We start from the raw sequence: 22446 nt of genomic DNA, 5'->3' as shown, positions 1-22446 counted from the left end.
TGCCATCGGTGAATACGTGGAATCCCTCTGTCATCATAATACTTTGACCAAGAAAAAATATCTATTAATTAACTAATAATGGTATATACATATATTAAAAGGCCTTGATTATGTAAAAGTGTATCATATCCCAAGTTAAGATAAAATTAAGTTACGATAAATTGATGTCAACGTTATAATAGTTAAATCATGATGTATTCTTGTATGACACAACACACAAGATACTAACACATGTTTTAAAAGTTTTTAACTCTTATACATTGGTAGCGTGCAGAAAATTTATGAAAAATCAAGATAGAGCTCCTCTACTCTATTTAAGTATTTAACGAACACGAAAAAGCTTTGCTGGACGTCTTATTTTTAACTTCAAAGTTCGTTTCTGAAATTTATGAAATGTTATTTTTTTAGAATTTCGACTCTTCAATCGGAAAAAAAAAAAAATCGTCTGCCAGTCGGCTGAAAAAAAAAGAAAAAGAAAAGCTTAACTCGTTTTTCTTTATTTCTTTCGTATCTCAATGTCTTTATCGAGTTGGTCATCACCATTACTTCTATCATTTTATTGTCAATCTCCACCCTTATCAGGTTATATTGTAGAAGAGAACTAGCTATAATCTTCCATATGAATTACCTGAAAACGTAGATAATATAACATGTCATTTCCTATGAAAAGTTAAAATATATCAATCGTGAAATAATTCTTTTACATGAACTACCAATATATACAACTTACAAGCCTAACTTAAATTTAACATTTGTTTCACATCGGTCCTATCGCCTCGTCACTACAATAAGTTCAAGTAAATAAAAACAAACCCAAGATTTTAATATGTCATTGAGTAACCTCTACTCAGACTGCAGCAGCAATAAATTAATGATGAGCAAGTTTGTGAATTAATTGACTAGCTAAAGCAGAGTAACATTTTTTAATACAAGAGCATGCGGTGACAACAGCTGCTACGTTTGTTGATTTACATAAAAAATACTCTATTCGTCTCAATTTAAGTGTTTTAGTTTGACTAGGCACGAAACGTAAGAAATAAAGAGAAACTTTTGAATCTGATAGTCGTAAATTAAATATAGGTATAATGTACTAAAATGTCTTATGAATCTTGTGGCTTTAAACTTTTCATGTAGGACATTCTTTTTGAGACGGATCAAATAATAAAAAAAAAAAGTAAGACATTTAAATTGAGAAGGAGGGAGTAAATGAAAATTAGTGCAAGTAATTTTCAGATCCTTTCACAAACTGAAGATATTTTGCATGCCAACACGATTTGTTTTGTTATTGGTTGTGATTTAACACTAGATTCAAAGATGTGTTTGGGCTGGAAATCAAAATGATTTGGATCAAGATTCAAATTTTTGAACCTTCAAACTGTTAATCAAGAGAAAACAAAAGAGAATAGGTGCCTATGATAATCACAAGATGTATGCATACTCCTTGATTATTTCATGAGATATCTAAGACCAACATAGGTATCAGATTTGGTCCGCTGAAGTTTTAGAAAATGGGAATAAATCACCTAATTATGTTGTCTCGTTAGGATTTTCACATATTTTTCAGCTGAAATACAACTTTTTTTCTTTTTAATTATAATCATCTGGTATTCAGAACCCACTGATCTGACTAATATAAATTCGCGTCGCGTACCCAAGACCTTAAATTAAAGGATGAAGATCTCATTTATCCCACCACATCCCCCAGTGGTAGCTAAAACACAACTCTATTTAATGCATCGACTGTTGAAGTACCATCATCCTTTCGGTGTATTAGTGAACATTTCCCTCTACAAGAAATAAAGTCACTACTAATAAACTTGGAACTTTTGCAGTTAAGTTTCAACAAATTAGCATTAGAGTATTAATTTTGCCTCACAATTGCATGTAGCATTGGAGATATCTGCCAAATACAGAAATAAGGCATAACATTACAAGCTCTCTAAAGGTACAATTCTCCAATTATGTCTGATGAGGAGAAATAAAGACAATGTGGTCTCAAAAACTTGCTTACTCCCAAAACTATCGAGGGTGCAAACGCGCAAAATTGCCAAAAATCATTGAGCCTCTCTGCTCCGATTATTTCAACAAATACAGCTTTTTAACTTGTGTATATGCACTAGCGATAACCTATAACTAGCAGTCGAGTTTTTACCTATATCCCTCGTATTATTACCTCTTCTTGTTCTTCTTTCTTCCTTTCACTTCTTTCTCTAAACTTCTGATCCTTTGACTAAGAACCGATGATGCTGGTACTTGTTGACTCGTAGGTCTTGATGTTTCTTCCACAGGAGGCGATGACAAAGCCGGTTGCCGTGATGCTGCTGCGTTCTGCTTTGCTGCATGCTGCTGTTCTGCTATGTGCTTTTGTGCTGCTCTATATTTCTCAAGCATTTCGAAAAAAGGGACCGCAGGTTGCCCCGGTTTTTGTTTTGATGGAGGACTGACAGGTATTATAGGAACACCCAGTGCCTTCTTGACCGCGTGATTTTTTATCACTGACACAAGATGAAAAGTGAGGCATGTTATAGAGATTGCATTTGCCATATTTCAGCAGGAATGAAAAGAATGAGCATAGTATACTAACCCAAACCATAGGAGAGTGAAAAAAGATTTGAGGTTATCCAGTAACAAAATATCGCCTGCAATTATTCAAATGTCATGGATGTTAATAATCCCGCGTTAAAAATAAATAATTATGAATAATAAACAAATACAATATATGAAACGGCATGTACAAGATTATGTTGCATATATGAACTCTTAAACAAACACGGCAGCAAGCGCGCACTCATACGCACAAGAAAAGCATGTACAGACAATAGTCAGTCAAATGAAACAAGCTTACGTATCACATGATAAGCAACATCCATAAATAAAATATGCATGCAAGATATAAACATCCATAAATAAAATATGCATGCAAGATATAAACAATGTACAGGATTCCAAAATAACACCCAAATTTTTCGCGGCAAAAGATGGATGATTCGTTCTTGATAAACCAATGCCTATTAATTACCTCCAGAAAATCCAGTGAGACACTAGTAGCAACATCCACATATGGCAATTCACACTGAAAATGGCTTTAACGAAGGCTCCAGCAAGTATTAGAAGCATCTCTCTCTCTCTCTCTAACACATGCTTATAATAGGCATGTGGAAAAGGTGCTTTACTTTCTTTTTTGCATGCTGATTGCATGCTCAAAGACTAAAACCAAAATTACATAATCATGGAGACACGAGGGCAAGCAATTTATCAAACATAAAGTCCATGTGAGATTAAAATTCAAGTAAAGATAGAATATTTAAAATGATAAAATGGGCAAGGCAAAAAAAAAAGAGTATGTTTCAAATCCGGAAATGGACAAACATACAGATGGCAGGCCATCAAAGAAACTTATGAAAATAAAGAGGAACCAATTTAATTGTTCATCTTGATTTCCTTCACAAATCAGCCAATTCATCTTCAGGAAAGATCTAAATTGCCATCAAATATGAACATTAAAAAATTCAATTTTTGACAGGTGATAGCTTGTATTCTTCACCCCCCCCCAACCCAACCCCCCCCCCCCCCCACCACAAACGAAAAGAAAAAGGAATGCTGCTCTCAACATTTTAATCAATATCTCTCTCAATATTTTAATCAATATCTACATATGCCACCATGCACCATATACAGACTTTTCATACAAGTCAAAGATATAAAACAAACTTGTGCATCAAAGGGAATTAAGGCTATGCATGTATCCACCAAAAAAAAAAAAAAAAAGAGGAATTTGGTTACAATTAGGAGACCACCAGGACCAAGAACGAAGAGAAAAGGAAGTTCGCACATCATAAACTTCTAGAGAACACAGATTTTGTAGATTCATCATCATGTATAAAAATGATATAAACTATGAACTATTATAAACAAGTTGGTTGCATAACCACCTTAGGAAAACTAGCAGTTAATGGGATAGTAAGCGCAGCAAAACCCCGTGAAACATTTTTTATGGTTTTAGCAGCAGGATTTCCCTCCAATCCTTCTTGAGCATTGCACTACAAAAGAACAACTTCAGTTAACAAAATTGACCAGAATAATATGCTCTAAAGAACTTTTAAGAAAGACAGACAGCTGTTAATGATGGCTAGAGTATTGAACTTGATATCAACTAAAAGAAGAAGAGAGTTGATTAACTTGATGATGACATATTTACAGGCGATGGTTCCGTCATCCTCTCTCTCTCTCTCTCTCTCTCTCTCTCTCTCTATCATTCCTTCTTTCTTTCTATCTTTCTCTCCCTGTTTATTTTCTTTACTGCTCTGGTGCAATCTGAACAAATATCTTTAGTGATTCTATAAGATTACAACGGATCTCTGTTACAAAATTTTGAAGTTTTATATTCCCACTGTTTCAATTTGTTCGTCTTACTTTCCTTTTTAGTCAGTTTAAGAAAGAATGCCTCTTTCCTAATTTGGCAACTCGTTAATTCAAACTCCCACATGGCATGTTTAAGACAACAAGATTAAAGGGCATTTTGGTACATTATACATATCTTTAATCTAAGACCATAGGATTCAAAAGTCTTCTTTACTTTCTTAAACTCCGTCCCCAGTCAAACTAAGACAAACAAATTGAAACAAAGCGAGTAACTTTTTTGTGACTACTTCACCCTCAGTCTTCTTTCTTTATCAGTAGTAGACATCTTCTCCCATTGAATCCAACACAACATCAAACGATCGCCAGTCATCCAGAATAATAATCCACTGGACCATAATTAGGATAAAGAACATTTAATGAAGCAGAAAAGAAAATTAATAGACTGAGATAAGTGATAACTTTACCTCCACCGTTATCCAGAATGTCAAAGCCGTCAAAACTGGAAGGATATACATAGCATCTGGAGTACTTAGATCAGTAAACCAAAATGCTCCACCCGTTTTGAGAGAAGGCACATTGTCCACCATGTTCCTAATCTGCATTTTCGAGTGATACCATAAATGCCCAACTATGCAAGAGAGAGGGGATGGAGAGCAACCAACAGCATAGATAGCGATAGGATAAATCTTACAGCCATAAAAAAACTGACAAAGATCGGGCCTTGTATTAGAAGTCCCTTTAAGGGAGTGAATGGATTAACTCCATATCTGCAAACATGACATTGATTTAATAAAGACATTCATCATATCAATTATTTCACCGAGAGCATCATCAAATTTGGAAGTATGCGGTTGCAGTTACTTATATTTTACATCTGACTTAACACATTTAATCTTTAATTAACAAAAATGTGTGTTTTCAATCGTTTTATGTAGGAAATATATCATATTTAGCTATTTTTAGAATTAGATTACCCTCAAAGTAGATACAGACCGGCTCAAGAAAAGAAAAATATATAACACTAAAGGAAAAAGAAATAATTGGTGGACTAATCCATATGAGAAGCTAGTTAACTTTTCTAAAAATGGCAGAGTCGAGGTCGGCTCTCGGGAAGCCCGACTATTCCCCAGGTACCTCTATCCTCCAACCAGTAGAGCTACGGCGTAATTATATACACAAGGCTTTCATATGAGAAGCTAGTTAAATTCTTCAAGAATTTTTGGTCCAAAACAGGGCATATGGAAGTTCATTAGATCAACAAGGAAAAGTTGCTTACTCCCTCATTATTTCTTGCATTCTTTGTTGACCTTCAGCAACTGCCTCTGGCGCATGACCCTGTTAAAAAGTAAAAAGTTAAACCAACATAATACTTTTTGTAGGTAAAAATATAACAACATAATTCTTTTTTGAATAAGATATAACCACATAATTCTTGCTTCCGGAAGGGAAGGAAACACATGAGTTGTTTATAATTTGAGGCAAAAACTCTGACAGTAGAGAAGTCAAGTGAGTGTGGGCCTGTCCGTGCATGGATTAATTACTTAAGAGATGATAATAGGGAGAGTTTAAGAGTCTCAGAATCTTGTATAGAGCACAAATACTAAGTGTAACCATTAGGGGTGGAAAAATTAGCCCATGAAAACATAACCCGCCATTGCCCAACCCGCTCAAGTTTGGGCTGGTCATTGACCCGCCCATTTCAGCCCAACCCATTTCAGTCCATCAAAAGTTGGGCAGATATGTAGCCCAAATTGACATGAGAAATCTTGTCAAAATATTTCAAAACAATATTTTTTATTTGATATGTTATACATAGCCATAGTTTTAAAAAAAAAAAAAAGTAGTTTTTTAGGTACTAAAAATTATAGAAGAGCAAACAAGGAAACTAAAACTTATTAGTAAGAATTGGCTGGATTGAGTTATGACCCGCCTTTTGGCCCATTTCAGCCCGAGTAACTTTGGGGCGGGACAATAATCCGCCCACTTATTAACTCAGCCCATTCTGACCCGACCAAATTCAGTCCAACCCGCCCATTGACGCCCCTAGTATCAATGGATTTTAAAGCAGCATCGGACAGTTTGGAACACATAAAATAATATTGTTTCAGATGTCAATTATGACCTACATTACACAGTAAAGAAATTAAGTACTTTGGCTAGCTCAATCAAACAGGAAAGAAGATGAGAGGAGACTCGTATCAACCTACCTTATTTTGCATCTCTTCTTTAATCTCTTCCAACTTTGGTCTTATAAGCTGCACAAGAAATGCAAGTTAAGAAATGATCAATTAGTGAATGAAATGAAAATCATGGACAAAGATGGAGCACGGAGACTTTAGAAGGAAAAGTACCAGTCTTTTCATGAATATATCTATTGTAGTACTGTGTAGGAGAAAACTAGACCAACTATTAGAATGCAATGGATTCTACTGAGTGTAAAGCTGGTTTAACATAGTATCAGAGAAGCTTGCTTTGGTAAAGGTAAACATATCTTAGCTGATTTTAACAATCTCCGCAAATGAAATGAATAGATAAATCAATACAGAAAGAAGAAATAAGAATCAACCATCAAGCACAACTTTTGGAAAAACAAAAGAATAACGAATAACATCTAGAGCCACGAAGATGTATTAAACGTTCCTTTGAATAATGCAAGTTCAAAGTTTTCTCTTTAATACAAAAAATCACTGACGAAAATCACTTAATGCCATCAACAATGGAACAGATTTGCCTGCTGCATCAACTGCATACTAAATGTTGGGACATGCCTTTCCTACTTCCTGAAGTTCGAGGAGAAATTTATTTTTGGCACAGAAAACTTGATCGGAACTGATTCAAATTCAGTGAATCCAGCTGGTCAAAGCCGTAACATATCAAGGATGCAAGATCTAGGGGATTTATGTAATACGAAACTATAACTACAAAAGAACAATCACATGTGAAAATAAAACTTGAATTAAACACATGAAATAAAAGTTATGTCAATCAAGTTTGAGAAACTAGTCTAAATGTTTGATACTTTGATCCAAATGTGAAAATGCAGTTTTGACTATTTTATTCAGATCCAATGACATGTGAATTTCTAATTTCCTATTCCTAAATGCATATACATGCATAGCATAATATATCGCTTAGCTATATTATTGTTGCTCTCTTCAGAACCCATGGACACTAAGCTGCATATGTTAGGCTTTTGTGTCAACATTGAACTGCCACCTAAGCATGATGAAGCTGCACTGTACCTAACTTCAGGGCTCAAGCGCACCTTAAACAATTTCTAATCAACAGGAGGTTGGACCAATGAAATAATATGAGTCACTGGTTTAGCTTCACCTCATGTCCCAAGGGCTTAGTTCAAGTGGCAAAGCTTGAGGACTTGTATCTTAGGTCACATGTTTGGGCCCTGCGCCATGCGACCTAAGCCTGGTATTTAAGTGGAGAAGGGTAAAGGGGTGGATCCATTATCCCCGGGTTTCAAAGACTGCGGTTGGTCCTAAGTGTTGGCTCCAGACGAATTTCTCAGCTGTAAAAAAAAAAAAAAATGGCTTCACCTAATATGATTGCTCGGTGTAATTTTAGAATCAGGTGCAGCACAACCACTATCCAGCTACTCTGCACCACTAAGCTTACATTACGCACAAGACTAAACACAAGAGAAACGCATATTAAGAAAAAAGGAGAGGCCACATGGTCTGTTAAATGAAGTGTCAAAGAACTAAGATAACTAAGATCACAAGACTTCATTATAGTAAGTAGCATATCCTTCTTAGCTAGTTCTCAAATTCCACAGCAAAAGCAAGAGTAGTAGAGTACTGACCATGATTTTCTGAAAAGTTTTTCTTTGAATAGAAAGTTTTCATCCAACGTTTCACAAGGTAGGGGTAAGGTCTGCGTAGACCCACCCTCCCCGGACCAAACCTATGGGATCACACCGGGTATGTTGTTGTTGTCGTAGAAAGTTTTCATCCTGGTATCTCGAAGGTACTGCAGCTTTATCACTTAGTGCTTACAATTAGGGCCGTATCCAATGAATAATCTATGGGCTCATCTGAACCCATAGGTTTTGGCTTAAGCTATGTATATGTGCTAAAAATTCACTAAATATGAACAAATAATAGATTCTGAACCCAGTAAATTTGATGGAGGTGGTAGAATTACGAATCTGAACCCATAAAGCTTAAATCTTAGATTCGCCTCTGCTTACAATATCTACAGTTAAAACAAGAAGCTTGACACCACATTCCATTTACTTTTAGGTAACAAATTTTAGGAGTAGAAACTACCCTGCCTACAAGGAACTCTTTTCAATATAAAATTTTCAAAAAATTTCAAGCAAATCCAGCATAGTATTAGGAATGTCAACCGTCTTTGTGTTCATTAATAAACTTTGTTAACTTTAAAAAAAGTAGAAATGTCGATGCATGTCTACATTTTTTCTTTTATTTCCCTTTCACTTTATTAGGGCAAGAAGCCGTCAACAAACTAAGATCCAAAAGAAGGAAACGTAGCTTTTGCAGTCTGGTAAACTAGATAGCAGTATACCCCGCCTAACTTCCTAGACTTTGCGAAGACATACTTCCATTTTGTAGAAAAAACGCGACATAGAACAGAACCAGTTGACTTCAAATTAAATATCAAGTACAACTAAAAGGTTAAAAGTGATCCTGTTGAGCATGAGTGCTGTCATTATGAGATCATACAGCTCTTAAAAAGAAAAAACCTGTGTTTTCAAATCAAGCTTGAGCAAGCAGGTATATCGAACAATTCAGTACAGCGCATTTCTGACTTGTACCAGGAGGAGGCATGGCTTCAACTCTTTAATGATGTGAAGCAAGCGGTTACCGCTTCAGTTGTTACTTCTTTCTATGTTGGTCGGACTCTTCAAAAATGTCAACGGGTGCGTGTCGGATTCTCCAAAAGTAATGTATTTTGGGAGAATCCGCCACGGGTACGGCATCCAAAGTGAAGAGTCCGCTCAACTTAGGCTTCTTTGAGTCTCATGTGTGAGGAATTGGATCAATATCGACATGATTGTGTCTTGGATACTGAAATTAGTTACTCCCTCAGTTCCACTTTATTTTGCACTATTTCCTTATTAGTCCGTTCACAAAAGAATGGCACATTCCTATATTTCTTTAATGAGAAGCTTTTATGGCCAGACAATTGCTATGACATGTTTAAGACCACAAGTTTCAAAAGTTTTCCTTTCTTTATTATACTTTGTGCTAAGTCACACTACAACAAACAAAGCGGCGGAGAGAATGGTATTTTAATTATAGTTTGATGATTATAGTACAATCAAACCTCTTTATAACGGGCATCGTTTGTCTGGATATTTTTTGGCTGCTATAGCGAAATGTTGTTATAGAGCACGTATAATATAACATAATATGGAAGTCGATTCCAAAGAAAACTAGGCCATTATAGTGAGATGTTGTTATAGAGGATGACTGTTATAGAAAGGTCTGACTACTAAATTCATTGTGTTTGGTACAGTTATTTCACCAACTGCCTTAAGATGTTATTAAATAAACAAACTGAGACATGTAGCAAGATTAAGATGCACTCCAGAGCTTACCGTAAGTTTTGAAGTAGCCTTCAGCTGATTAATCATAAATGGAAGAGTCAACAACCGAATAATAATACTTGTCGCAATTATGGATCCCCACCTGAACAACATCAAAATTTTCAAATGATCAAGACCCTAAGAGTTGTCATTTATTAACTAGACAAAGCACATAGACTGAATATAATCAAGAGGTGAATAACTATACCCTCCATTTCTCTTTCTTACTAAAGGGTGTATTTGGCATGGAGGAAAATGTTTTCCTATTTACTCATATTTGGTTGGTTAATATTTTTCTGTAGGAAAACAAGTTCCTTAAATGTGGACAATGACTTCCCTAATGGAAGTAGGGAAAACAAGTTCCATAACTAACGTTCCACATTGATTGGCTCCTCCCCACCCTCCAATGTAACCCCCCCCCCCCAACAAAAAAAAAACCCCTCCACCCCTTCGTAGCCACCATCCGCACTACAACCAAACCCCCAAAGCCCCACCTCATCCCCTATAGTGTTTGACTAGATTATCTTCAGATGCTTTTGGGACAATAGTTTCTACTTACTTACCAAACACAAAAAAAAATAAGTAAGCAAACAGCTTATTTTCCAAGAAAAAAATTTCTGTCATACCAAACTCACCCTAAATCAATCTAATCAAACTGTAAAAAGACAACAAGAACATGTTTGTGATAACAGAAAAATTTAGAGGCAACAAAATTTACTCTTACCATTCAAGCCCAGTAAATACATGAACATAATCCATCAAATACATCAGTGCCTTCACTGGAAAAAAACAATCAGCAGCAGCAATTGCCACCTCGTTCACAGCTGGAGCTTGAGAAACTACAGCCTCCACAGCCTTATCAGCAAATACTTCAGCAACATCACTCATGTATTCTATTTTATCTGCTCCACCACCAATATCAGTCGACATATTCCGGGTCGAAATGGACCCATAACTCATCGGATTCATAAGGGCTGAAGCACAAAACCTCCTGTCTTGATATGGATTTCTTGAGCCAATGAAGCTGTTAACTCCACTTGCACTTCCCATGCAACGGGATTGGGAAAAACTGGGAATTCTTGAATTTCCAAAAATGGGTTCCGGGCTTTTACAATCATCATCATCCTTATGAAAGTAAGAAAATGCAGGGGTAGCTCTCTGTTGCTGATAAAGAAGCTTCGCTCGCGTTGTTATGCTGCGCCGATAAGCCATTCTATAGATTTTCTTCCTTCATCAAACAAATTTAGCAGCAAACATTAGCATCCCACTTCACAGCATATACACAACATATGCACATATATAATACATCATAAAGATGAGAATTTTATAATCATTCATACGGCATAACAGAGAAAGAATAAATCCCAAAGATGAAAACTTAACAGTTATTCACACAGCAGACCACACAGAAACAATGAATCAAAAAGATTAGAATTTTACAGTCAACCACACAACATAATGCACAAACAAAAAAAACAAAAAAAGCATAATTTGAAAAGAATCAGAGGTGAGATAAAATATCATACGTAGCCAACCTATATACAGTATATACAACAACATATGCATCATAAAGATGTAATTTAATCATAAAGATGAGAACTTTACATTTATTCGCACAACACAATTGACATCCTAAAGAGGATACCTTTATAATCATTCATACAACATAATACAGAGAAGATGTACATCCTAAAAACGAAACATTTACAGTTCTTCACAGAGCACAATACACAGAAATAGTGAATTCCAAAGATCAATTTATAAACAGATTTAACAGCAAATATTAGCATCCCACATCACATATAAGCAACCTTTACAGTATATATACAACATATGCAGCATATATAGGCAAACTTTACAGTATATACACAACATGTGCATCATATATAGCCAAACTTACAATATATACACAACATATGCATCATATATAGGCAACCTATACAGTATATACAAACATATGCATCATAAAGGTGAAACCTTTACGGTCATCCACACAACAAAATACACAGAAACAGTGAATTCCAAAGATCAATTAATAAACAGATTTAACAGCAAATATTAGCATCCCACATCATATATAAGCAAGCTTTACAGGATATACACAACATATGCATCATATATAGCCAACCTTTACAGTATATGCACAACATATGCATCATATATAGGCAACCTATACAGTATATACACAACATATGCATCATGTATAGGCAACCTATACAGTATATACACAACATATGCATCATAAAGACGAAATCTTTACGGTCATCCACACAACAAAATACACAGAAATTAATCATAAAGATGAGAACTTTATATTCATTCACACAAAACAATTCATATCCTAAAGATGAAAACTTTACAGTTAATCAAACAGCTCAATATACAGAAAGAATGAATCTTAAAGATTAAATTTTTACAGTCATTCACACAACATAATAATACACAAGAAGAAGCAAAATTTGAATAGAATCAAAGCTCAGATCCCAGTTATTCTGATTAATGATTGGAAAAATAGATTAAAAGAAGTTTAAAAATTGAGACTTACAGTAGATATGTGACTCAAGAAGGTGAATGAATGAAGGGTTTATTGGGTTTTATGAAGTAAAAAGGAAAAAAATGCAGAGAAGTGAATTCTTGAATTGTTTTCTTTGTTTGCAGACAGTATTTTTTGGTTGACCCGTTAAGGTATCGGGGCTCCGAGTGTTGTTCCCATATTTGGGGTATTTTTGACCTTTTACATGGTTAGTGTTTTGGATGTTGCACCCTGTGTTTTTAGCATATTCTTCTCCGCTTAATCAAAAAATTGCGTGGGTTGTCCTTCATGCGGAGTGGTCTTTAAAAAATAATAATAAAAATTTTTCGCGCGGGGTTTGATCCCACAGAATCGAAAATAATAATAACTTTATGGTTTTTACATTATTTGGACAAAGTTACATAGAACATATGCCTTCTCCGGCAAAGGTTCATGGAAATGAAGTTTTGCCTTAATTTCGCAACTATGCCTATTGGCATAGGTTCTATGTAGTTTCATAGAAACCTTTGCCGTGTCCGGCATGGTTTCTATGTAACTATATAGCGAATAGGCATAGTTTCATATGAAATTATGCCTAGGCATAGGTTCTATGTTATTTCATAGAAACTTTTATCTTGTCCGGCATAGTTTCTATGTAACTACATAGCGAATTGACATAATTTCATACGAACTTATGCCTTGCGAAATTCTTTTTATTTTTTTATTTTTCATATGAACTTATGCCTTGCCAAATTCTTTTTTTTTTTTTTTATTAAGTCGGAATGCTCGGTATTTTTGATTAAAGACAATAATTGGAGGGACAAAAATTAAAGACCAGTGCCTTTGAAGGCCAATCGTGCAAATGATCCCTTCTTAATCGGACACTTCCATCTGTTCTTTGGGCTTGTGGAAGTTGGATTTTTGGACTCTATCAAGTGGCCCAAATTGGTGATAATACTAAGGAACCATTTTAACTGACACACACGGAGGTAAAGTCAGTATTCAAGGCACGCTTGGTAAGAGGTTAGATAAAATGGTTATGATATTATGTGTGTGATTATTTTGTACTATGTTTGATTGATATTTTGGGACATGTATAACTAATCCGGGATGATTTAATACACCAAAGGGTCTATTGTCTTATACTACCGCCACTATGAGATAACTTATCCATGGATAAAAAACTCATAGCCTTGTTTTGTTTCAAGAAACCTATAAAGGTCTAGCATCCAATGATATAATTATAACGAAAAAAAAATTAGTTTTAAAATAAAATAAACATTCAAATGGTATCTTTTGTATTCAATTTTAGTGCAGTGAATCAAACACCCAACAAAAACTAATTTGCAATCCCTACATTGCTAATCTCTGGATTATTAATCCATGTATAACTTGTCTTTCAACCAAACGACCCCTTAATGTTTGTGGATTCTGATTTTTCCATCGAACTCATAATTCATTTTAGTTAGTGGTTTCACTATTACATATTTCTATACATTTAATAAAAAAAATTAATACAAACATAGAGTCTAAGCATAAGCTACTGAGTTTGTTTGAACCTGTAACAATATTGTGGCTTTGCCATTGCTGAAACACGGTGAAAAATTAGGAGAGATTATTTTCAAGCCGCCACTACATCAAGAGCAACTTACAATGAGTATGCATGTCCAATCGTGATTTCCCCTTTTCGATTGACGCTGATTAGGAACTGGTTTTCTCATTGATGAAGAATATAATTTACCTATGCTTGTAATTACTAGTGAATTATAAGACAATACGAAAGTAAGTGTAAGGATTATATAGAAAATCTTGTTCTTATAAATTGTAATTTTGATAATCGTGGTGTTAGGACTAGCTTGCGCGCATCTCGAACTGATGGGAATAATGAAAAGAGAGAGAGAGAGAGAGAGCGCGCAACAAGTGTACATCTCATTTGTAAAGAACAAAATCATCCATTGCTATGTATGTGTTTCAACCCAATAATTCAGGAGGGACAAGTGATTTGTAACTACAATAGTAGTGTTTGAAAAGCATAATGTCCCTCTCATTTCCTTTCCTTTCTAGAGAAACAAAGACAAAAAGAATTATATCCTACACCCTTTATTGTCTGTCCATTTACAATACCTCGAGCTCACAACTTATATACAACAAGAATAATTCCCTATGAACAACATTAAAATCATAGCAAAATAGAGTATCTTTGTGAGGCCTACGGAGAAGATGAGACCAAATAAGTTGATGATGAACAAGGATGTATAGAACCATCAGGTGTATTTCGACACAAGGGGCAAGTAGCATTGCGCTTAAGCCATTCATCAATGCATTCAGCATGAAAATAATGGTTGCATTCTGGTATAGTTCTTAAGGTTTCTTTAGGCATGTAGTCCGATAGACATATCGGACAAGTGCCATCGTTGGGGTTTGGAAGGCGTTTGCTCTCCCCTAGCACGATCTTGGGATAGGAATCGATGGTTGCCCTGTTAAGACCTGTCATTGGTATTGCTGATTGGAGATTAATGGTGGTTGGAAGATTGGCGTTCAAATCACGACGGAGGGTATAAACCTTAAGTTTACCAAAAGCAAAGCTTATTATCCCGATTAAACATACAAGACCTGGTACTCCAACTCCAATTATTATGCCATATTTGGCACCCCTGGGAAGTCCTGCACAAAGAATCCCAAACGATTGTTAAACAATTTTCAATTAATTACCTACACTTTAATCCAAACTAGTTACAATTAATTACTATATGAATATTGTATATCTACCTCACTTTATTTCAGGTGGTCATTAAAGCAGAGAAATCTATTAGTAGTAGAAAATTCACAATTGCAGCACCCAAAGAAGTGGCCTAACGTCAAGTGGGTAAAAATCACGAGAGACTAGAGTACAAATTTCAACAAAGACAAACATGTAAGGTTAAAAAAAAAAAAAAAAATTATCTGCTTAAATTTTAGTGGACAAAATTGCCCAACACCGTGTTAGTCGGAAGTCGCAGTACCTATGAAATAGTTGAGGAGTGCGTAAACTAGCCTACACTAATGGCATGGCCATATCTAGGTGGACGTGTGGGTGCACGTGCAATGCTCCTTTTCCTCGCACTCAAGCTCAGATAGACCTATAATATAATGATTATAGGGTGCACCTCTACAAAGTGAAACTGAGGGTCCAATTCTCACATCTATCTTGTTATTTTTCTTTCCTAGAACTAAAACCGAGCTCGGCCACGGGGATAGGCATGTCTTGTATCCCTTCTCTCCTCAAATATAAATTCCAGATCCATTGCTTCATCATAGTATATGCTTATATTCTTGAAATCCTAGATCTCTCGGGACTAATGGTAACTGAATTTTGCTGCCAACTCCTTCACTTTAAGCACGTGTGCGCGCTCTCTCTCTCTCTCTCTTTTTTTTTTTTTTTTTTTTTTTTTAAATTTCACATTGGTATTCGGTACCTGAATCGGGCCCGATTAAATTCGGGTTCAAGCCGGAAAGTTCTACATTGGGAGGCAAAGCACTCCCTAACAAAGGAGACTCCGTACCCAGTGGAACTTGAATCCGAAACGTCCGGCATACTTGTTACTCCATCACAACCCTTACCTTGTTGGTCACTTTTAGCTCTCTATAACGTGGCATGGGCGGTGGGAATATATGGCCAATATTTAAAAACTTTGTCCAGTCAGAGCCTCATATCCTTGCACTATGTGTCCAAGTTCTACCGTTCTCTTCTAAATGGATGAGCAATAATGTGACAGGTTGGATTGGCGTTACGTTTTGGAATTTTGAAAATGAGTCAAAACTTTACTATCAGTCTAAATAGTTCCATCAACTTTATCAATTTCATTATGCTTTCGACTTGTCTTATATTAAACCACTATGAAGTTATTTAAAAAAAGAAAAAGCAAAAAAGAAGAAGTAGAGTTACCCAATAACTACTCTCAAAGTGGTTAGGTACTTTCTGCAATTATATTTTTTGATTTTTCTCATTACTTGGGATAATTGCACTTTTGGTCCCTCACTTTTTGATTTTGGTCATTGAAATAGTTGGTTATGCATATCTAACCTCCAATTAACTAAAATATGTGTCTTTGGTCCCTTTTATAAAAGAAATGTATATGATATCTAAACTATTTTTGAACTATATTATTCTCAAATATCGAGTAGCAGTACAAATTTAGCATTAACACCACAACAATTGGATGGTTTATCACTAAAAAAATCATTAATTTTGTGGAAATTCAATGTCATAGGGATTAAAAAGTGCATATAATTAAAGATTAAATATGCTTGACCAGAAAGCACAAGGACCAGAGTCATAATTTGTCTATTTTAGAGGGACTAAGACACTGATTCCCCTTATTTATATAAGAAAAACAAAACACGACTTGATCTTGATCAATAAACAGCCAAAAATAACTTTCAACTTCATTAGGTGAGCCACAATTATTTGACCTCGCAGTGCCACAACAAAAATCACCAATTTTTTAATGAAATTTCATCACCTATATTATTATAGTTTAGATGATGTAACATGGCATGCACATAGACCATGCAGCACTACTGATAGTAATACACTCGACAAATGATATGCTAACATCTATAAAGTTCAACAACCCCCACCAAGAATCAAGTTGAAAATTTTGGAATGAGCTTTTGCTAATAAAGAAAATCTAAGTCTAAGAAAATGATAAAGTATTTGCTTATACTTCCTTTTTCCAAAAAAATTGTACCCTTTAAACCTTTTTCTTATAGTGCATATCAGAAGAAAAAAGAGTAGCTTTTTAGAATTTGTTCTTGAATTTATTTTCAAAAAAGTTTCGTTTGTTCCAAAGGGGTTAAAAATTAAGGAAAGAAATTCAATTCCAATACCTAAGCTAGTCAAGTGAAGGCTAAAAAATTATTTGCATTTGATATTTAATTAATTTAATGAACGCAAGATGCAAAACACATGTTATCTGAAGTTCAAGATTTATAGACAAAGTCATCCCATTCATATACCTAAGCTAGTAAAATACCAAAAGTTAAAATTTAACCGCATTCAATATTTACATCAAATTATTAAATGCGAGATGCAAAACACGTGTCATCTAAGACTTGATGGGCAAAGTTATCGTACTTATGCTAGTGATAGGTAACAATGGTAAAAACAAGAAAATGAGATCTCTTGCCCTCTTACAATAAGAATAGAAGAAAATTGTCTCTTTTATCTGTAAAAAATAAAAATATCTTGTAAAAGGTTCATAAACTAAAAAAAAAAATTGTAAAGGGCTAAAAAACCGTTTCACCCGGTAAAAACTTACTTGCGCCTAATATTTTCATCAAATCAATGAATGCAAAAAATGTGTCAGTCATATGCACATTATCACTTAATAACTGCGGTTAAGTGATGCTCATTTTTCCTCTAATTATTAAAGGGTAAGGTTAAATTGTTTGATTTAATATAAATACTCGTTTACGAATAAATACAACAATAAGTACCCTATAAAATAGTGGAGATGTGTCTAAATTAACCTGGACTAATTTTAGTTAATTTTTTATTTAAGAAAAGACAGAAGCTTGATGGTTTTCCATTAATGATGAATAACCTAAACACTAATTCCACAACATACATTACATTCTAACACATATTACAATGCCTACAACGCACATAATGCTCCACCAAAAATACACTAACAGATGCAAGAGAGAGAGAGACTAATTACTGGAAAAAACTATATTGCTCTGACTCTCCAAAGTAACGTCGCATCCGTATCGGATCCTTAAAAAATACACTATTTTCGGAGAATCCGACACGCACCCGTAGACATTTCTGAAGAGTCCGAACAACATAGCTGCTGAAAAACATACCTTTAGAAGGAGGAGGATTTGAGCAAGCAATATCAGATCCAGTATCACTCTTAAACCCACAAAGTTTCCCTTCATTTTCACAAATTCTACAACGTGGTTCATTCCAAGTTAACACAAGACCCTCCATTGGTGACCAAAACTGAGAATCTCCCAATTGCAATGGAACTGAAACCCTAGGATTCACCAATTTGCAACCAATTGGCTTTTCTTGTTCATACATACTAGGCGGCATTGCTAAAATCGCCTGATTTCTGCTCGAAACGCCCCGGCAATACAACAGAATCGCCACCTGATAATTTGGTGGATAATTTAACCAGTCACCTGAAGTACACCTAAAAAACACAGAGCGCAAATTCAAAATTCAAATTACAAAATCAGAAATTTTGTTCGAAATAGCTATTGGATCCTCCTAATTACAAATCCATCATAAAGAATGCTAATTAGCTAATTAACTTGTCATCCTCCCAAGTCCTACATGTAACATATAAATACACTATTAAAAATCAGTATTTCTGTTGGAAATAGCTATTAGATCAGGTTCATCTGTAAGGTTGCTAATTGCCTATTAGTAGCTCATTAACTTATGCTCATTGTAAACACTACCTGTAACGTATAAATACACAGGGGCGGAGCTACACTAACAGATACGGATTCAGCATAATTCAGTAACTTTGGTTCAAACCTTATAAGTATTAAAATTTTTATTAATATGTACAGATAATCTATTCAAAACTCAATAAGCAAAAAATATACCATGATTTAGACTCCATAAACTAAATTTTTTGGCTCCACTGCTGTATTACACAGTAGGAAATAACAATATTTTTCTCCATATGTTTGCGTAGAGAATACGTTCTGCATCACCTAGGATATTTAGTAGGTGTTCGGTCATAGATTTCGTATACTGTTTTACTTTATTTGAAATTTATGAAGTTAGAAGTTGAAGCTGGAGTTGTTCAAAAACAGATTTGGAACACTTCTCCATTTTTCGAATCCAACTCCAAGTTGGATTTGGAAATTTTATAACCAAACACTGATTTTGAAATAAAGTGAAAAATTATTCCGGAAAAATGAATAATTCTCATAGCCAAACGACTCCTTGAATTGTGGACAAAGAAAATTCACCCGTTTGGCCACGAGAATATTTCACATTTTTCCGAAATTTCTTTTCACTTTATTTGAAAATCGGCGTTTGGCCATGAATATTTTAAATACAACTTGAAACCATGTTTACACTTTTTTTTCCACTTTCGGTACATTCAGACAACCAAATATTCTTTGCAAAAAACTGTAACCAAACACAATTCCATCTTCAACTCTAACTTCAAAATTTCAAATAAAGCGAAAAATATTTGATTTTCACGGCCAAACGCCTACTTAAACTGTGAACAAAGAAAATTCATCCGCTGACACGAATCGTGGTTGATACAGATTCACTTTTACTTAAGCAAAACTCGTAAGTTTCTTAACTAGCATTTTTCAGTTAAATACAAAATCAACTAGATTCATATTACCTGACGATTGTATAATTCCGTTGATGAGCAGCTCTGAATGGTGAATTTGTGAGATTAAAATCCATGAGTCTATTAACTAGACAAAAATCTGGATCATATAGGATTATAGATTGAGCAATATAATCAATATCTGTTACTAAAAAATCACCTGAAGAAGGTAGTGTAATTATTGTTTGGCCTCTTTCATTACACGAAAGATCAAAACCGGGAAATCCACAACGGTCCGGTTGCCGGTTTTTTAGCCGGAAAGGGAACCGGATTTCCGGTCCAATACCCATTTCTGAACATGATGTTGGGTTGCATACATCAACTGAAGACGCTGGGGAAAAATTAATGAAAAAGAAGATGATTATGGTTATGTTAATCATCAGTTTAAGCTCTGTGGTTTCCATTTTTCTGAGGAAAAAAATGGAAAATTTGGAAAGTTAAGGACATTAGTGGAGCTTAGAAATGGTGTTTGACATATATACGTGTGTAAAAAGTTGTACTGTTTTTTAAGAAGTTATTGGGTATTTGGAGTTTCTAGATGAATTCTTGATGGTCCAAGTTTGTAGTATGAAGTCAGCTGTGATGAAATATATTACTAGCACTATAATACGTTTGAAACAAATAAATAACATAATTGTACTACTATCCAAATTTGTTTTTTTTTTAAAAAAAAAAGTTTTTTTAATCTGGTGTTTGGTATGCGTATTCCCGATTAAATTTGAATTCGTGTCGAGAAGTTCCTCGAATCGTCACTTTTTCCTAGTTAATAATTTTTTAGTTTCTAATAAAAAATTATTCAAATTCATAGATTTATCTTATAAAAATATAATGTTTGAAACCCCATTTTGAAATAATAATGTTTGAAAAAAAATTAAGGAGGAAGAAGAAGATGATGATTATGATGTTAATCATTAACTTAAGTTCTGTGGTTTCCATTTTTTGAGGGAAAGAAAAATGGAAAATTGGAAAGTTAAGTAGCTTGATGGAGCTTAGAAATGGTGTTTGAATATATAAGTATTTGAATTTGAATACTGAATAAAGTGGAAATTTTTAAGGGAAAGTTTTGATGTTTGTAATAAGTTATTGGGTATTTGGAGTTTCTAGATTAAAAGTAGGCGTTTGGCCATAGAAATTAGAAAAAAAAAATTACTTTTTTTGGAATTTTTGAAGTTGGAGTTGTGTTTGGCCATAATTTTTGCAAATAATATTTGGTTGTTGAAATATACTTTTCCTAAAAAAACATGAAATATGATTTATATCCCTCAATTTCTAAAAACTAGCAAAACCACCCTAAGCAGTTAATAAACATAACCAGTACGAGAAAATATAGCAATTATACTTGAGATTAGCTTATGGAGTGCTCAAAACTGATGGTTTCCTTTCATCAAAGGGCTGCAACTGGGAGGCTTACTGGTCTACATAAAAATAATAGCATCTCTAAATATGATTTTGTGCAAAATTCCCACTTGGTTCTTTTCTTTTATAGGCTTTTTAACACATGATGTTCAATGTTGTTGGTGTCACGACCCGACTACGGGCCATGACGGGTATCCGGGGCTAACCACCGAACACCGCTCATTCTATTACTTATCCGCTCTCATTCATAATATATATACTTATAATCATAAAAGAACTATCATCATATGAACCATATTTACTTTTATGAACGTAAGCCTTCGGCTATCAAAATAATATATACATGCATATACATGAAGGCGCGCGAGACCATACTACCCACACTACGTATCTACGAGCCCTGCTACTAGAGTACTTAGACATATGGACGGGACGGGACCCGTCGTGCCCAAAATGTATGTACACAAATACGTCTCAAAATGGCACCTCCCAATAAGGAGGGGGCTCGCCAATCTGTCGATAAATACATGGATCTGCACCGTCTCCACGTCTACAATTGCAGGCATGAACACAGCGTCCAAAGAAAACGGACGTCAGTACGAAATATGTACTGAGTATGTAAAGCATCAATAATAACAATACATAATAGGAGCATAAGGGATAGCATAAAATAAAGGAACTGTCCATGTCTCATAATACCTTCTTGACACTCGTCGTACGTACTTACCCCTTTTTATTCCTCTAAAGATACACTTGGTGCATCCACACACTTACATATGCAATACGACCGTGCCCGGCCATATCGGCTCGGTATCATCCCTAACATTTTTATACGTCACATAAGCATATCATAACCTTAGCATAACTAATCATAACCTTATCATCATCTTGCATTCATCATAACACATACATATGTATATCATAGTACCGTATCTGCTTATACACAATTAAACATTATCCGTATTCGGCCACGTAGTGGCTCGACAGTATCACATATATGTCTTCCGTACCCGGCCATGACGAGGCTCGGTATATCTCATCATCATCACATACATCTCATAAGCTTAGCATAACTTTTCGTAAGGCATGTATTCGAACTAAGGACAATACGGGAAAATAATATCGCATTCATGGCACTTCATAAAATACTATATACTTACCATTATTATTCATCTCATGGGCATATCATGGCTTTATCATAAGTTACTCATCATAGGATGCTCATCATAAATCATCATAATGCATGCCTAGGACTCATGGACGATTATACTTTAGCGAGGTGACGTAAGGTCGTGAACCCC

General features: G+C 34.8%; 2 protein-coding genes across 3 annotated transcripts; both read right to left on the bottom strand.

The window, feature by feature from the left end:
- Positions 1–1824: 1824 nt before the first annotated feature.
- On the bottom strand, positions 1825–12656 carry LOC132042196 (mitochondrial inner membrane protein OXA1-like). Of its 2 annotated transcripts, none has more exons than XM_059432808.1 (10): positions 12474–12656; positions 10653–11152; positions 9941–10031; positions 6570–6617; positions 5639–5697; positions 5054–5129; positions 4827–4958; positions 3933–4040; positions 2585–2639; positions 1825–2495 (listed from the first exon to the last, which is right to left on the bottom strand). In XM_059432808.1, the coding sequence occupies exons 2-10, from the start codon at positions 11138–11140 to the stop codon at positions 2170–2172; spliced, it is 1383 nt and encodes a 460-aa protein (XP_059288791.1). In that variant the 5' UTR covers positions 11141–11152; positions 12474–12656; the 3' UTR covers positions 1825–2169. The 2 variants fall into 2 exon arrangements, with proteins under 2 accessions (XP_059288791.1, XP_059288790.1); XM_059432807.1 differs by having other exon boundaries at positions 10653–11156; positions 12474–12655.
- A 1716-nt stretch (positions 12657–14372) lies between these two features.
- On the bottom strand, positions 14373–20236 carry LOC132042193 (putative RING-H2 finger protein ATL21A). Its single transcript, XM_059432804.1, has 3 exons — positions 19802–20236; positions 18288–18619; positions 14373–15104 (listed from the first exon to the last, which is right to left on the bottom strand). Exons 1-3 carry the CDS (start codon positions 20191–20193, stop codon positions 14650–14652), a joined length of 1179 nt encoding a protein of 392 aa, XP_059288787.1. The 5' UTR covers positions 20194–20236; the 3' UTR covers positions 14373–14649.
- Between the last annotated feature and the right edge of the window lie 2210 nt (positions 20237–22446).

The sequence above is a fragment of the Lycium ferocissimum genome, unplaced genomic scaffold, assembly GCF_029784015.1.
Source record: "Lycium ferocissimum isolate CSIRO_LF1 unplaced genomic scaffold, AGI_CSIRO_Lferr_CH_V1 ctg1397, whole genome shotgun sequence".
In the NCBI taxonomy this organism is placed as follows: domain Eukaryota; kingdom Viridiplantae; phylum Streptophyta; class Magnoliopsida; order Solanales; family Solanaceae; genus Lycium; species Lycium ferocissimum.
This window is presented reverse-complemented; position numbering and strand designations above follow the sequence as displayed.